This window comes from Mus caroli, chromosome 6, assembly GCF_900094665.2.
Source record: "Mus caroli chromosome 6, CAROLI_EIJ_v1.1, whole genome shotgun sequence".
NCBI lineage: Eukaryota > Metazoa > Chordata > Mammalia > Rodentia > Muridae > Mus > Mus caroli.
This window is the reverse complement of record NC_034575.1, coordinates 31,530,963-31,549,018: the sequence shown is the minus strand read 5'-3', so window position 1 is coordinate 31,549,018 and position 18,056 is coordinate 31,530,963. Positions and strand designations below refer to the sequence as shown.

Below are 18,056 nucleotides of genomic sequence, written 5' to 3'. Positions count from 1 at the left end.
TCCTTCCTTCCTTCCTTCCTTCCTTCCTTCCTTCCTTCCTTCTTTCCTTCTTTCCTCCCATCCTTCCTTCCTCCCACCCTCCCTTCTTTTCTTTCCAGACACCTGAATCCCCTCTTTCACTACATATGCAATTTAGAGTCCACATATTATCCTGCAATAGGCTTAATCTATAATGAACCCAGTGAAGTATCATTCTGGTTATTTTGCATTTTTCTGACTTAGTACTGTTCTAGCCTAGTATAAATCCATATTGTAGATATTCTCTCAGATAATTTGGAAAAAACATAACCAAAATGGAGTGCTGTTAGTTATGTATACCAGAGATCTCAACTCAAGCAAGCTTAGCAGAGAAAGTACATGTTGGGTCACACAAGCAAAACCCTAGATCAACACGGGGTTCTATATTGGTCAGTTATGGTTCATTCTCCATTTCCCTGCTGATCTTTCTGATTTTCTCTTTTCTAACAATTTTATCTGTGGGCTAGAGACTGTTGTCCCAGGTGGCTTCCCTCACACCCAGAGATGCTTTGCTTCCTATAGCATTGACCCTAAGTTTTATAATAAAACAGTTTCTGCCATGCCTGTCTACTGGATGGAATCTCATAGGACCACTCATTAGGAGAACCAATGGTTGTCCTTGGCCCCCTTCACTTTGGAAGTGCAGTCTCTTCCCTGTTCTCTGACCTTCTTGTGCTGCACATTTCCTTCTACATCATTTTACCGACTCAGAGTCACAGACGTGATATAGATTGCAAAGGACCAGATTGCAAAGGACCCCTATAATTCTCTCTGGTTGATCTTTCCATTAGAAACCATTGTCCTGTCTGTGTCTAGAGGGCTGTATAAGAGTCATAACTTTTCAACAACTTCTCCAAATGAAAGCTCTGTAGATCATTTTCTGTCTCCATATGACAGGGAACTTAAATGCTGACTTGGTTGCATAATGAGGACACACCATGAAAAATGCATCTAATTGTGAGGTCGCCGCAGAGTGCACTTCCACATACTAACATAGAATGGTATCAGTGGTATTGGAAACTACAATGCTGTGGCTGTGCAGGCCCTCATTTAGCTCATGGCGGTTTAAGTGCTTATCTTTCTGAACGTGAAAATTCCAGTATACCCTATTTTTATGTAATGAATAATAGGCATAGTTTAAGAAGACCTCGAAGGCTGTGACCTGAGTAACAGTCTTCCCCTGTTGAGATCTACCCTGCACCCTCAACCAAGTCAGTGTTTAATCTTTAGACTACAGGACAGGGATGGCCTTGGTGTTTTTATTTGTGTGTTTATGTCTCAACCATGGCCTACTATTCCAGAAGATTCAGTAACATCTGGCTGTGACTGAAAGGAGAAGTCAAGTAAGCTGACACTAAGATAATGAATCATTGAACCACTTTAGGATGCTTTATATCAACATTTTAAAGGAAAATTTACCAGCTTCTATAGGATGGAATTGCCAGCTTGCAGTTGGTATTTTGAACTTTTCCAATTTTTCAAAAATACTTTAATCACTGATTCTAACAAGTCTTAAGAAACACATGTACTGATTACATACTATCCTGTCATGTAGACCATTGTAATTTTGACGTATGAGTGTTTAACATGGGTCATTTGAAACCATAATTTCTTTATAACAGTTGCACCCACATGGATTAAGGATAAGTGACACTCTAGAATATGACAGGGTTTTGGTCAAATTTACTGTAAAGTAATGACAACATAGAAAATTATTAATGACTTTTTTCAAAGTATTTTTGTACTTTATGAGTTGCATTCAAGTCAAATTTTGGTGTCAATCTGCTATAAATATCACATCAAAAGCTTTTGTGCATTGAGCATAGAGAATGGCAAGGATGGTGATCCGGATGAGTATCAGGGCATCAATACCAGCAAGGATGGTGATTCAGGATAAGTACCATGGCATCAATACCAACCTTCCCTTATCTTGCTAAGTGAAGGAACAGAGAGTTAGAAATCAGGGATCTTCGGGTAATAAAGTAGGCCAGGATCTTCTCCTTAGCATGCACATGTATATGTTTGTGTATGTGTACATGTGTGCATGTTCATGCATGTGTGTGTGTGTGTTTGTGTGTGTGTGTGTGTGTGTGTGTGTGTGTGACAGAGATAGTGAAAGAGACACACACAATTAGAGAATTTTCTAGAATTGCCCTAGCACAAGGAGGGGTCTTTCAAGTAGTAAAGGTGAACAGGTGGAGGCAAGAGACGAACTTCCACATTTTATTGAATGTGTTAGGAAGATGTTGAGTAAAGACTTCCACTTTCAGTCACACTGCTCTTGAGTCTGTAAGAATCCAAGAGATTAGATGAGCAATATTGGTGAGTAATAATAAGTTGGAAATATGAATAGTGAAGCCCACTCATAGTCTCAGGCTCAGAAACAGAAAGTGTCGGGGAGTCCTGAGTAAAGGGGAGAGTCCTGAGTGAATGAGTAGTGAGCTGCTGGTTAGAGATGCCTGGGGCAGGTTTAGCTGCTGATGAAGGAGACCTGTCTGGGGGAAGCTTAGATGCTGGAGAAGCTTCACCACCATTCTGAATGTTCTCATCAGCTAAAGACACAGCACAAGATGGGGAATGACCAGTCATAAAGAGTCACGGAAACCAACCCAAGTGGCGGCAAAGTGCTGTTGGGTGAGGAGAAGGTGGCATCTAACAGCCACACAGAGACTGCTGGGAAGAATCAGGGCAGACTACACTGCCAGGTGCCCTTGTGCTGTGCACTGACTTCTGCATTTTACCAAAGAGCAGATAAAATATATGGGTGTTGGTGCCACTCTTTTTTTATGTAGAAGATGACAGACCACTGATGGGGAATTTGATACTAAATTTTGTTTCCTAATGCAGAAACTGTAATATCAGAATAGCCAGACTATTGGTAGGACTTGGTAATGGGGGAGGTTTTAGGAAACAGAACTGCAGACTATCTCAAATACTCTCTAATGCACTTTATTCTATATGAGAGGGAGATTGGATACACACCAGTAAGTTAGAGCAATTTGACAGATTCTTGTTAGGCCACTGATTGCTAGCTAGAGTTTTAGTTGACCTTTTTATTTCTTTTGTTTTTTCTTAGACAGAAAAACAAACAAACAAACAAACAGCCCCATCAAAGATGTACATGTGCCCAAGGAGCCTTGTTAGTGAGACACATGGCAGCTGTCACCAATTACACAGTCCCTTGCTTCTTTGTCTTTCCTTTCCAAAGTTGCAGTGAACTGCCAGCAAAGCATGGGGGCTCAGATGTGACAGCTCACATTAACCTGACATGGCAGCGTGAGACGTGCAAGGATGTGCTGGCTGTCCGTAGTCTGCTGAAAGTTCCAGACACCCATCTCTGGTAGCAAAATATAAAGCCCCTCCCCGCAAATGGCATCTGGTGTAAGTTATAACTGCCAAGTATACAATATGCAGGTTCATATCTTCTTCGTATTGGCAAATAAACTGGAATGTATAAATAAATTAGATTTTATTTGATAAACAATGCTTCTTGAGGCCATCTGTTATAGGATAACTTCTTTTCATTCTTGGAAATAATGTTCCTTTTGCCCCAAGTCATGAAATGAAGAGGGAGTAGATTGTCTTGGTGTGAACTGAAACCACTTTGCAAGTTAGAATTAATTTATCTTAATCCACTGAAGGGCAGAGCTCAGGAAGGGACTTCATTTTAAGTTGTGTTTGCTTTCCTTTTGTGATTGAATTATTGTCATGATTTTTAACTAAAGATTTCTACTCCCAGTAAAGGCATTTAACAATGCCTGTAGCTTTCTCTTGGAATCCATTGAATAGAAGCCACTGAATATGTATGAATCCAATGCAGGAACGTATCCTATAGCAAAGTCTTACCCATCCTCAGATGTCAGCAGCGTCGAGTCCGAGAGTCCCTGAAATCATAATAATTTTGCTTAGGACACAATGAGGGCCCATGGCAGCTGTGAAGTCTAGGGGAGGAAAGTCGAAGGAAAAAGAAACTGAAGAAAGCACAGCTAGGAAGAATAAAGACAGCTATAGCTGTGGCCCGGTGTATTCAAGAAAGCCAAGTGTACTTAAGTTTAAAAAACATGCCTGTGTATACCGGAAGTCTCAGCATTTCTCCTTGTAAACAATTAAACACTGTCAGTTTAACTTGACTAATTCTATTGATTATCATAGCATTCAATAGTAAGTGCAAAATACTATTTATTCAGGTGATCCTTAAGGATCAAAAATTAAGAAAAAAATATAAAAATTTCAGGAAAATAAATGTGACTGGGAAGCTTTATTAAGTAAGATATATGCTATTATACAATATATATGATGTTATTAATTCACAGCAATCATTATCTCTCGATATCAATACATGTGTATTGCTCATTTATATGTGTGTGTCTGTGTATGCATGTATATTTCTCAGAGATACAAGTAATGTGTGTTCTTCCTCATATCTAGATCTTAGCTTCTAATTGTTAAGTGGGCATGTCTAGGCAGGAGTACACATGGGTAAAGGTCAGGAAACTAAAGAGAAGTTCTCAGAAAGAGAGTGGGGAGTAATAGAACAAGGAGGAATGAAGGAACACGAGCCAAAGGGTACTGTGGGGAAGAGGGAGATGAGGGGGAGAGCAACCAGAGACTCCATCTGAATAAAATTTGCATGAAAATATCATATGGCAGCTGGTTACTTTGTTGGATAAATCAAAACATGTAAAATTAAAACATCTTTAAAAAGATAAAAGGAATGGGTGTATAGATGTATAGACGATGGAGAATAAAGATAGATAAGAAGTGAGGATGAATAAGAGACACATAAGAGAAATGTGATCGTGGACTGAACCTTATGAAGTGAATCACCGATTCCCAGCTCAAACAACTGCTGTTCAGTTTCTGTGAAAGAAGAATGTCATTCACATTCCAGGTATAGTTAAATGCTAGGTGCATATCGCCTAATTGCATAACCTACTGGAGTGTGTAACAGGAATGCCGTGTGCATTAGTTATGCATAATTGAATATAAATTAAGAGCAGCTTTTGCATATGCTTGCCAAGTAGTTGTTCAGAGAACTATATTAATTACCTATAATTAATACTAGATGGATTTCAGAAACACATGAACACACATGCATTTCTATGGAATTAAATTCTGCCTGGTAACTAAAACCTAACCCCTTGTAAGAGAATTTACTCACCTTTCTTTCTCCTCTAATCTGAGTCATTGTCCGTACTGCATTGGAGGATAACTTTTGACTCCGTGATTCCTGTTTGCCAGTTACTTGGTGAGGTCACAGAGAAGAAGTTACAAGATGGAAATACATTGTCCTTGATGGGGTTGCTCATGCAGGTTGTGTTAAATCCGGATCGTGGCTTACTCAGTGTTATTCCTCTTCTGGCATCACTGTCCCTCATGTGTGTGTTCTGATTATGTTGTCTGAGTAGAAGAGAAGGATTTCCCTCTTGGATTCCCATGAGGTCATCATTTACTAAGAACATCCAGTAAAGAGCATTTCAGGACCATGGCTTAAGTTGTCAATTCCTCTTTGGCAACATGCTTCCCACATTTTTACTTTACTTTACTTTACTTTACTTTACTTTACTTTACTTTACTTTACTTTATTTTATTTTATTTACCTCTCCAATATATATTTGTTTTTGATACCATTGAGGCTCATTTGATAGTTCCCTGGGCTTTCCTAAGTGAGCCGTCTGTGTTGTGCAGTCTACAAAGGTTTATAATCTTGCCTCTGTTAGCATGCTCTTGTCTCTTGGGTCTGAGGGCCCAGGTCGTTGGGGAGCCTGTTTCTTCATTGTCCCGAGGGTAAGGACAGTGGCACCATGCCCACCTTTCCCTCGCAATCTGAGGAACCCTGGCCTGCCAGAGAAAGGGAACACGAGAAGCTATCTCTATCTGAGCTTCTCCTATCAGTCCCATGATGGAAAGGAAGATGCAGACCCCTGTGAGACAAAACTCTCTGGCCTCAGGGCACAAGCAGAAAGGCTCCTGAGCCCTGGGCAGGGTTGGGTATCGGAGAGTGCTGTTTTCCCCTGGGTCTGCCCATCTCTCCTCCTTCGTGACATCCCTTGTCTTCCTTTAGTTCCTCTGGTTCTTTTTTCATTGGCCACTGTATTCATCCTGGAGGTTCCCCAGAAGTGAGGGACCTTTGCTCTCCAGCACAGGAGCCTGGCTGAGAACTTAGCCTTGGCTCCTCCTGTGTTGCCAGTTTATTAACAACAAATAAGCCAATTAAATGGAGGCTGTTAAAGAACTTTATTTAATAATAATAATTAAAAAAAAAGAATTGGACTTGGCTTTTAGCTCCTTGAGCTTTTAGCTTAAATAGTCCTTGGTGCTTTGCTAGTATGATGTGTCTCCACTTTTCCCTGTCCCTATATAGAGTTAAATGTAAGATAGATACATGCTATATACATGTAAGCTCATTGTTAGAATGACATGAGTTTACTTTCCTCATATTCTCACTTTGCATATTATACTCTATTTTGTCTACTTCTCATATTAGTGTATCATTGCTGTTATGTCTTATGAATAAATGAGTTTATAGCTCCTTCTTTCCTTTCAGTCATATATTTCCACCCCCTTGATAAACATTTAAGTGCTAGACAGTTGGCTTGTTTGTTTTATGAAAAACATTATGAGAAACATCAAGTTGCACATAGAGCCATGTGCACATGTTAAACCTTGCTATGATTGGCCTTATGTGTATGGGCCCTAAGCCTAATACAAGTACAATACTCATACAGAACATACAGCAATTGATAAAACTTTCCTTCAGTGATGATGGGAAGTGCCTTGCCTCTGGGACTGTTTCCTTTGCGAGCCCATTGAGCACCATATTTTCTGTGAGACTCTCAAGCAGCAGGCTCCATGGAGTAAGAAGTGGGCAGAGAACATGGCTGCAGAATTTGAGAGAGAAGGATCTGAGTTAGCAGGAGTGATTTCTCTGGTAAGAAGCAAGGAATATTTAGTTGCCTGTTAATAGCAGCTGCATCTGTGGCCATGCTTTGAGTGATAATAGAAGGGAAGTCTTCATTCCCATCAGATCACTCTAGATGTTTCTCTATTCCAACTTTTGCTTATGCCGTCTAGGAAGTTTGCTTTCAGATGTGACATTTCAAGACTCTTCTTCAGAACCCCAGATAGCTCTAAACTCCCAAGAAGCTAAAAATTATCACACAAGATTTACACACTCACTGGTAAAAGAGGTCTATGGGTTCTGTCACCTGGTAAGTGCGGACATCTAAGTAGCTTACTTAAATTATTAAAAGAAAGGATAAATAATCCTTTACATATTTCAGTTCCTCAAACCATGATACCTGATTTCTGGGCAGATTATGGGTATAAGTTGAGTTTCAGAAAGATTGAATGTCAGTAGAGACAGGTGAGGGTGAAATTATGCAGCCTTCCTAGCAAGAGTGATGGTCCTGAAAGACCTGGTGTAAGCCTAAGGTGATGACTTACAACCAACCTATTCCGTGAGATTTACCTATGTTTCCAAATAAAATCTTTGAACAGAGAAGTACCTCTGGGTAGGTTTTGTGAGGCTTAAAAGATTCAAATTGTGAATATTTGTACTAATATGTATTGCTGAGAGATCATTTTCTCGTTATAAAGTATTCATTGCATGAACTAATAATAAGCCTGCACAGCCTCCATTTTATTTCATCTATAGTCATCAAAGGATACACCACACACACACACACACACACACACACACACATATATATATACCTACATACACATGTATGTTGGTATATAATTACTTTCCTTTTGGAAAATAAATTGAAAGTTGGTATATTGGACACACAAGAATTCCCAAAGTGTATATATATATATATATATATATATATATATATACACATACATACACACACACATATATATATATACATATACATACACACACATATATATATACATATACATACACACACAAGTGTATATATATATACACATACATACACACACACATATATATATATACATATATGTCATATATATATTATATATACACACACGCATATATATACATATATATGTGTATATGTGTGTGCGTATACATGTGTGTATGCATATATATAAACTTCATATATATACATATACATATGCATATGCATGTATGTATTATGTGTATAAGTATAGAGCCTGGTTTGTGGAAATTTAAAAGGGAAATAATAATCAGGAAAAAAAGCCTTGCTGATAAAGAGAGTGAATGAAGAGAAATTACTAGTGCCTGAAAGTCTTCAACAATCTGGATATTTTCATGATAGCTGTTCTTTCCCATCATTCATAAATCAGTGCAGAAGCTGTATGTGTGTAAGTGGAGGACAAAGAGACGATGGGAGGAATCGAGGGGAGAAGACTCAATAGTTCTACTTGACATCCTGTCACTTAGCTTAGTGTAACTGGACCATATGGTCTAGGATGGCATCTGTTGGCTTGGCTCAGTCATCCGTCTGTGCCAGAGCCATTTGAAATCTGCTGCCTCAGACCAGAGATTGGAGCCATACATTTCATACTTGGAAGGGAAACGCTTGATGAGATTTGTGCTAAGCATTTTGTTTCACTCATAATTCATGTCTTCTGCTTACTCTGATTCTTTTGGCAGCAGGTTTAAATAAAAGTTGTTTCCTCTGTATTTGTGTCTTTGCAGCAGTAGCCAGGAAATAAGTTAAAACCTTAATTAAAATGACCTTCCTTTGGGAAAATAAATGAAAACTTGGTTATTGGATAACACAGGAATTCCCAAAGTAGGTGCAGACAGAAATGAGGAGATTATCAGGCTGGTTGATGGTCACCTTCTTGGAGATGGTTTGCCAAACTTCACTCATTGTAGTCTTTATATTACGTGTCTTGTACTTTACTAGATTTAATTAGATAAATATAAAAAGAACAATCACCGCAGTAAGCATACCATAGCTATGTAACAACTAGCCAGCCAGCTTAGCACAAGAGAAGTTGATTTCTGTGAAAAGGAGTATCCAGAAAACAGAGTTGTGAGTGATAGGCGAGAGGCACAGTAGACAGTGTTCTGAAAAGCATTGCCATCAGTGATAGGTGATATTTGCCTTGGAGGCTAATGCCCTATTTCAGGCAGTGGTGGTGCACGCCTTTAATCCCAGCACTTGGGAGGCAGAGACAGGTGGGTTTCTGAGTTCGAGACAAGCTATGAAAAGAGCAAGCCAACAAACGGGATGATTCCAGCCTTTGTTTAATGCTCCTCTTTTTTCATGTCTCCTCAGAGACAGTTTCTGTTTTTTCTTGATCCTTCCTCATCTGAGTTCAGCCACACTGAGGCACCAGTGGGCCAGGGCATCACCATGCATAGCGTCTAGTGGACAAGATAGTCAGTGTCCCACGAGCGTCTCACATGTCTCAGAGGACACAATTTTATGTATTGTTTCTCAACATTGCTAGCCTTAGATATTTACAAGAACATAGCACCATGGAACTGCCAACATTAATACTTCAGGATAAATTCTACAAGTGCTATTATACAAACAAGGCATTTAAGGCACAAACTAGATAAGATCCCTCTCTAGATGCTCTGAGATGGTAGTTAAGGGAGCTAGGATTGTCCTGACTGTCAAAGCTGGTGTTCTGGAGATCAGGGTTCTACTTCTCTGGCCTTGCTGCTTAACTGAAGCTGGATCATAGCTGGATCTTTCCTTTCTATTCCTTCTCCTCCTCCTCCTCTTCCACCTCCTCTCCTCTTCCTCCTTCATCATCATCATCATCTCATCAGAAATAAATTGATATAACAAAAACCATATTCCTGTCTTTGGAGTGTATTTAAACGCCATAGGGAGATGAATGTGGACCCAGGGTCCTGCTTAGTTGACACTATTGGTCTTCCTTGGGGTTGTCATTGCCTCCAGCTCCTTCAGTCCTTCCCCTAACTCTTCCATGTGCTTTCATGGAAAACATTGTCTCCATTGAGCTCCCTCCTCATTCCTCCAGATGTACTTATTTTAAAAAAGTAGTTTAATTCAGTGTATATCTAAGACTATATTAATTACATTTCTTTGGAATTCTAGTGACCATGGCTTAAGACCTCATTATGCTGATAGCAGTCCTTTTACAAGGTCACTTAGAGAAAGTACAAATCTGTTTCTGGGAGGCATCAGGGAGAAGTTCTCTCTCTCTCTCTCTCTTTCTCTCTAACAGCCTCTAAAATTACAGCCAAATCTTCATTCACTAAGAAGGTATTCTCATTTTCTTTTTGGTTAAATTAATTTTAAAAATTCAGATCCCTATATTGTCATTACTATTCAACTTCAGTTATTAGAAATATATGTTGTTCAATGTAAATCTTTCCTCCTTTTAAAAAATAACAATAAAGGAGACTAGAGAGATGGCTTAATAGGTAAAGATTCAGTTCCCAGCACACACATACTAGCTCACGACTGATTATAACTTCAATTTCAAGGGATCTGATGCCCTCTTCTGGTCTTTATTGGTACCAGGTATGCATATGGTGCACAAGTATACATGCAGGCAAAACACCCATACATATAAAATAAATAGATGCAACTAAAAAATTAATTATATAGAATTTAAGGTTCCAATCAGAAACATTTTGAAGGGATGACGATTGAAACAAGCAAAACTGCCATTGATGCATAGAACAGAAACTGACTCAAATTTCCCACTAAGGAAATAGCCATGGCCTTGGACAGAATCACCTGTAATTTTGAAACCACACTTCCTGCCTTTGAGACTTTGGATATTTTCAGATGTTTCTACTGATGTAGAGATTCTTACTGTGTTGAATTTCTTTCTATCTAAATTTTGGATTGTTGACTTTTGAACTTTGGATTACTTTAGCCTTTCAGGAATCTCTGATTACTCTGATAGTCTACAGAAAGAAGACTTTCCACTCCTTTGGGAAATGCATGTACATGTGGACCTGCCAAAGCAGCTCAAAGTTTTCACAAGTATTGTGTGTGTGTGTGTGTGTGTGTGTGTGCAGCATATTGTGTATACGTATGATTTTAAAATGCTAGGGCAACTATGGGCAACTGTGCCTATATTCTCTCCCTTGGATGTTATTTACAGAAAATAGTATTAAGATGCAGAAAGTGCCCAGGCTGTCTGAGCCACTTCATCACTTCATTCTCTGAGGAGATGGTTATCTTTGCCTAATGTCTTTATTAGTTTCATAGCTACCAATAAACATTTCAAATCAGTTCAGATTTCTTGGTGTATGTATGTATGTATAATATATATATAAACATATATATATATATATGAAAGTTTTTTAAGTACAAAAACCTGTGAGATGTTGGTAGCATAATACATTTTATAAAAGTATATTAAGGACCTTAAGTTTCTTTCGATTCAGATATCATGTGTCAAATACAATTCTCGGGGCATTAAGCATAGTTCTCATAAACACAGACAGAGAGCAGATGTTGGGAGTTTGTTTAGCTCAGCTAGCAAGTTGACAAAGCCAGCCTGAGATCTGCATCCAGTGCTGCAGCACATCAGACGCATAAAGATACATTTCTGTGACAGCTCCGCGGGAGGCCAATTTTTCCTTTATCAATTCTTTGATTTATAGAATCCATTTGAGCAGAAAACTTGAAAAGTCTGTGTAGATAAGGTGGCTGGTGCTGAGACCCATGGATCTTCACCATGCATCACGCTCTTCTGAATGGCATGTTAAACAGATTGTGGGTTCTACTGTAGCTTTCTGCAGAGCTTCAGCCTGTGTTTGTAACATGCATCCATTGCTGTGACTTGCTGTTTCTGGGTTATGGTGCCTGAAGATCTAGTGATGTACTAGCAGGGTAGCCTAATTCAGGAGGAAACCCTGGTAGCCTCTGACTGGCTCTTGTCATGTCTTCTATTTGCCTTCTCTGTCTCATCTGTACACACCAGACCATCCACCCCTGTGGCTTCCATTCCCAAGTCTGATCCAGCGTATCTGCCCTCTGTGGATGTTGCTATAACTGAAACTTTAAATCTTTAGGGACAGTCAAGTTCCCAGTGTCTTCCCCACAGAAGCCTAGCCACCCTTACTTGTGCTGTTTCGGTCAATGAGTTTAATTTTACTTCCAGCTAGTACTAGAAGGCTCCAAGTCATGTGTTGTTGTAAATTCTAAGGTAATCATTAGTGAGTTCCTTTTAAGCATAAGAGTGATGCTTTTTAACTTTTGCATGTTTGAAAACACAAGGAGATGATCCTCGCTTTTCTACCTGCTAGGCTTCAGCTCGTTCTTTTAATCTCTTGTCAAAAGTAATGGATGACCTGGATGACACCATCAGACTTGCTTAGAGGCCCCAAACCCTACACACACACACACACACACACACACACACACACACACACACACACACACACAAAACTCCAGGAAACCAAAGAATTTGGAGAGCCTAAGAAAGTCTTCTCTACGTATCACCCCCCAAATTGGTTATCCAATACCAAATGGGCAGCCTTGAAATTATATACATATAAGTAACAGTATATGCTAATCATTATGTTAGAGAAAATAGGCCAGGGGCCATTAAGTTAGAACAGAGAGGCTCCCTGCTCTCTGCTCAACATGGGAGCAGTTGGAGGGAGAAAGGGGGGGGAAATGACATAATTATCTTTTAATTTTGAAAAATTAAAAAAATGTTAAAGCTTCAACGACTCCAAGGAAATTGAAGACTGAGAATATTAACTCAAGAAGGGGTGGAGCTGCTCTTGCTACTCTCTGGGAGGATTCTGAAGGGCTGATTGCCAGGGATGATTAAGTGTGTACATGGAGGTGAAGGTGATTGGGACAGGATGTATGTTTCAGGAGTTTGGTAGGGCAAAGGAGGGATGATTAAGAAAATTATCAGATGAGATTGGGCTCATTCATCACGGCCTTATTTATAATAGCCAGAAGCTGGAAACAACCCAGATGTCCCTTAAACAAAGAATGGATACAGAATATGTGGTTCATTTACACAATGGAATACTATTCAGCTATTAAGAATGAGGACATCATGAGTTTTGCAAGCAAATGGATGGAGCTAGAAAAGATAATTCTGAGTGAGGAAACCTAGACCCCCAAAACCACACATGACTGGAGCCTAGCATGGCAGTCCTCTGTAAAGTCCAACCAGCAGCTGACTGAGACAGATGCAGATACTTACATCCAACCATTGGACTGAAGTCAGGGACCCCTATGGTTGAATTAGGGGAAGGATTGAAGTAGGGGAAGAGGAGGGCAACCCCATAGGAAAACCAGCAATCTCATCTACTGCCCCCCCCCCAGGAGCTTCCAAAGACTAAGCCACCAACCAGGCAGCATACACAAGCTAATCCGAGGCCCCCAACACATATACAGTAGAGGACTACCTGGTCTGGCTTCAGTGAGAGAAGATGTGCCTAATCCTGGAGAGACTTGAGGCCCCAGGGAGTGGGGAGGCCTGGTGGAGGGGAGCACCCTCTCAGAGACAGGGGAGGAGGAATAGGATGAGGAATTGTGGCAGAGGGCACGGGAGGTGGGCAATGGCTGGATTGTAAATTAAAAAAATAAAATAAGAAAGAAAATTATCAGAGCCAGCAGTGGCAGTACATGCCTTTAAACCCAGCACTCAGAGGTAAAGACAGGCCAATCTCCGTTGAGTTGAGTTCAAGGCCAGCCTGGTACAGAGTTAGTTAGTTTCAGGATAGCCAGAGATGCATGGAGAACCATTGTCTTGAAATAAATACCCAATTAAAAAAAAAAAAAGAAGGAAAGAAAAAGCAGACTCAGCAGGAGAAAAACAGGAGATGCCTGGGTGGAGAGTCACACATTCCTGGTCAAGTGATGCATGTGTGTGATGACCTCATGTCTCTAACCGAACATTTGCCTTGTGCTGAATTTGCATAATAAACTACAAAGCATGTTTGCTAGAAACAAAAAAAAAAAAAAAAGAAAAGAAAAGAAAAAGGAAGGAAAGGACATTATCAAGAAGATGAAATAGCATCAGTTGAGGGACATTTGCTTTTAGAGAGTGGAGAAAAAGGTTGCAGAGAGAATTGAGTACAGGACTTCTACAGTGGATTTTAATAATGTTACAGAGGGAAGTTTTTCAGCCAGATAGGGTGAAGGGAGACTACAAAACTTGCTTAATTTTGGAGAGGAAATGTTTTAATCTCAAACTAGAAGAAAGAATGCATGAGAGCCTGTGGCTCAAGTAAGATTAAGTATTGGCTATCTTTGAAGAGAGAAGCCTAGTGGATCATCCTGGGAAAGAATGAGTTTCCTATAGGACAGCCTGACACAAGCATCCCTCCCTTTTCTATGCTATCATAGGTGGACAAGGCTGTGGGCAGAGACAGCCTCACAACACAGCATGACCTGGGTTTCATATCTGTGTAGTACCTGGCAGAACTTGGTTTGACTTTGCTTTAGTACTTTGTTGAGAAGAGACTGCCCACTTCCTCCAGTACGTGGTGTGGAAGGGAGTCGGGGGAAGGCAGACTTCATCATTGAACTGGGGCCATGAGAATGTGTCTATCTCTTTCTAGGACCAAGAAACCTCCTTCCCCAGGGCACTCTCAGCTCAGAGGCTGTCCCCACGGTGGTGCTTCCTAGATGGTGAGTGTTTGGGGACCTGGCAGAGACTGGGCTGGGAGGCAGCAGAACAAGGTGTGGCTGACTCTGCTGCTCTTCATAAAGCCTTTCCATGATTGACATTTACATTTCAGTGGTGTAGGCTTGCTGAGGTTAACTGGACCTTTCCTGGGGTCCTTTCAAAGCACCTCAGCATCAAACTGTTTAAACTGACACTCCCTTTATCACCACCTTCCTTTCCTGAAAGCCTTGGGTGCCTGCCACAGAATTGTGTGGGCCAAAACCTACAGTCTATAATCACAAGATAGGTACTAATTCCTGCATTGCTTCCATGCCCTGAAATTTCACGTTAGTTTCCTGAGGCTGTCATTTCAGTATAGTGCATACGCACTCAGGAAACAAAGAGTTCCACTTGCACTGTAACTTTTCAGCTGAGTGTGACCTATTGTGCACATAACAAGGTCAGTTATCATGTGAGCGTTTAATGAGCCTGCCATCTCAGGCATTTTTCACTTTCCTAGATGCTGTCGAATTCCAATTTTCCACCTAATTATCTACACTGCAGTACATCTTCATCTCTATACATTCCTGCTTATCTACCATCAGGGACAGATAGCTGAAGTGTATATGTTGTGTGCATGGAGGTAGAGTGTTCTTGTTGATGTCCCTTTGTTTATTAGTATGTTCCTCCTCAAGGATGTAGGGATGTAATGAATATGGGTTAATTGCACAGACGGGCACAGGTAGATACTAAGTCTAACATACCACGTCAACCAGGATACAGGTTTCCATTTCTAGATTTGCTGACTGATGGCTTCCCTCCCATCCCTGTGAATCCATAGCTGTTGGAAGCATAATCATTTCCTGCTTCCAGAGCCACAGAGAGGCAATGTGTATCAAAGGAAATCAAGAATTTACACGAGTCATTATGCTCCATATATAGGCTTAGATAAAATTATATTAGGAGTAGGGGCTTTAACTATGGAACTGTATTACTATATAAGTATTCTATTGTAAAATTTTCTTAATTGTTTTGAGCACTTATTTTTAACTTTATACATTAGCATACAAAATGTTCATGCATTGGGAATCTTTTATGGTTGACTCTTCATTGGCATCAAGGCTGAAGGCGTGTCTGGAAGGACAGAGAAGAATCAATCCTGCTATGGTGCTTTAGACTTAGGATTTTAAGAAAGACTTTGATTCTCCTATTTCTGAGCCCAGTTTCCTTTAGCGAGTTACTTTTTCCCCCTCTTTTAAAAGTTGAAAATTGATTCTTCTATCATACAATAAATCCATACCACAGTGTCCCCTCTATCCACTCCTCCGAACAACTACAACTCCCAACTCCCATCTCCCCTGGATCCACCCCTTCTCCATCTTCTATCAGAAAAGAGCATGTCTTCCAAAGACAATGAGGAAATGGGAGAAAACAAGATTTAGTAATTAGGCAAAAGCCCTCCTATCAAAGCTGGAGATATGAGGCAACAGGAGAGGGGGAAAAGAGACTTAAGAGCAGGCAAAAGGTCAGAGGCACACCCACTCCCACTGTTAAGAAAATACCACAAAACAGCAGTCTAACAACCATAATATATGTGCAGAGGACCTGGTGCAGCCCCACACAGGCTCCATGTTTGCTGCTTCAGTCTCTGTGAGCCCCTCTGCACACTGCCTAATTGAGTCAGTGGACCACATTCTCTTGGTGTCCTCCATCCCCTTCTGGTTTTACAGTTCTTCTCTCCCCTCTTCCCCAGAATTTCTCAAGCTCCAAGGGAGTCCAGTGGAGACCTCTGATTTAGCCTCTCTCTCCTCATTAAGTCTGGTTGTGGGTTTTTGCACCCACACCCATCTGCTGCTGGAGGAAGCCAGAGAATTACTTTTAAAGTTTGTGATTAAAAGCAAATATTTGCATCTGTTTCTATGTCATGCTCTATATTTCTTACAGCTTTTGGTCTGTTTTGTAAAAACTCTCATATCTGGGCTCTGTTAGATTTAAATGAGGAAAATATATATTTTAAAATATATTTAATATTACGAAAAATCAAATACATAGGGTGCTTAAAAACACCTTATGTTTTACTTTGGAAGTTTTCTTTCTTACATAGATGCAGCCCATCCCATTTAGAGATTGCCTAGACAATAATCTTTGCTTTCCCGTGGTTTCCTGCAGACATGTCTCTATGGACAGAGTGTGGAAGGGAGATCATTTCTTTGGGGTCATATGCGTTCTCTGGCCTGCATCTTCAAGTTATTTTCCAAAATGAGAGTCACAATCCTGGGAAGTCTGTCTAACTATATTATCTTTCCTGAGTTTCTTTACTTAATAGAATATTCAGTTCTCCCCTCAGTTAATGTTCTGGAAACATGTGAGAATAAGTAAAAGAGAGCCCTTTAAAGATGCAGGTTTTTAGTTTCAGGGTCATCTTTGAAGCTGTCTCTGTAAGGAGTTTAAGCTGTCCGTGTGCATAGGGTTCAGGAGCAACAGACTTTCTGCTGTTGGCCATTGGAATGGAGAACAGTTTTGTTATGTAGAACCCATCAGAGATTACCACTCAGACACAGTTTATAGACAATTAAAAGTCTTTATTCCAGCCATCTGGGACTACTATACTCAGGTATTCAGGATCTAACTGTATCGCAGAGTGTACAGAGCACAGGGATTTTGAGGCAAAAACCAAGTCCTGGCAGCTGTGGGTACGACTTTGTGTATGCAAGAAAATTTGACAGAAGCAAAGATAAGCAGTTAGTTGGAGGAGGGGATTCTGTGCCAGCATTTACAGAAGCAGGAAAGTTAGCTAGGGCATTTTGACCTTGGGTTTCTAAAATAGAGTTGTGCAATTCTTCACCAAGGACATCAAATATTTGTTAACCCTGAAATGGCCTCAGCAGGAATTCAAAGATGGAGGACCCTCTGCACTGTTTGCCCTGTCAGAGTTCCTCATAGATTGAAGCATTTGAGTTAAAGACAAACAAGATACAAGTAACTGTGTGGCTGGAAGGCCTTAGGAGCACTGGAATAGCAGTGGCCAGGGCATGCAAAGGATGACTTTTTAATAATAGATTTAGAGATTGCCCACCCATGCCATAGGCATATAACATGAAGGTTTCTATCAACAGTGCAGTAGAAAGGAAGGCTGTGAATCTGGTGGCAAATATAAATGACTCTAAATACCCTGTTTATATTTTTCCCTTAGCAACGTCTGCTGACCGCTTTTATCGAATAGACAGATCTCAGGTAAGTTCTTTCCAGCTTATTTAAGAAAGTGAAGCATCCCCAAGTTAATATAACATGTTGGTAGCTAGTCTCATAGATTTTTTTTCTAATGAAAAGATAAAGCATTCCCAGATTATAGGATGGTGTTTATGACCTAAGCCACAATGCTTTTGTCAGCCTGCATTTTATGACTTACGGGCTCAGGGAAATGGCTTGACATGGCAAGTTGAGCATAGATAATAACTTGGGTGACAGCTATCATCACAGTTCTGCCCTTGAAGTTTTCTTTTACAAGGAACTTG

The 18,056-nt window shown here is 40.2% G+C and overlaps 1 protein-coding gene across 6 annotated transcripts in view; it reads left to right on the top strand.

Moving 5' to 3' along the window:
- The window catches only part of Dgki (diacylglycerol kinase iota), a 447,586-nt gene that overhangs the window by 354,871 nt on the left and 74,659 nt on the right, over window positions 1–18,056 (top strand). For all 6 annotated transcript variants that reach the window (XM_029478768.1, XM_029478767.1, XM_029478769.1 and 3 more), the window contains 2 exons: window positions 14,495–14,564; window positions 17,735–17,775. In XM_029478768.1, coding sequence (XP_029334628.1) covers window positions 14,495–14,564; window positions 17,735–17,775 — 111 coding nt within the window. The remainder of the gene's footprint in view (window positions 1–14,494; window positions 14,565–17,734; window positions 17,776–18,056) is intronic.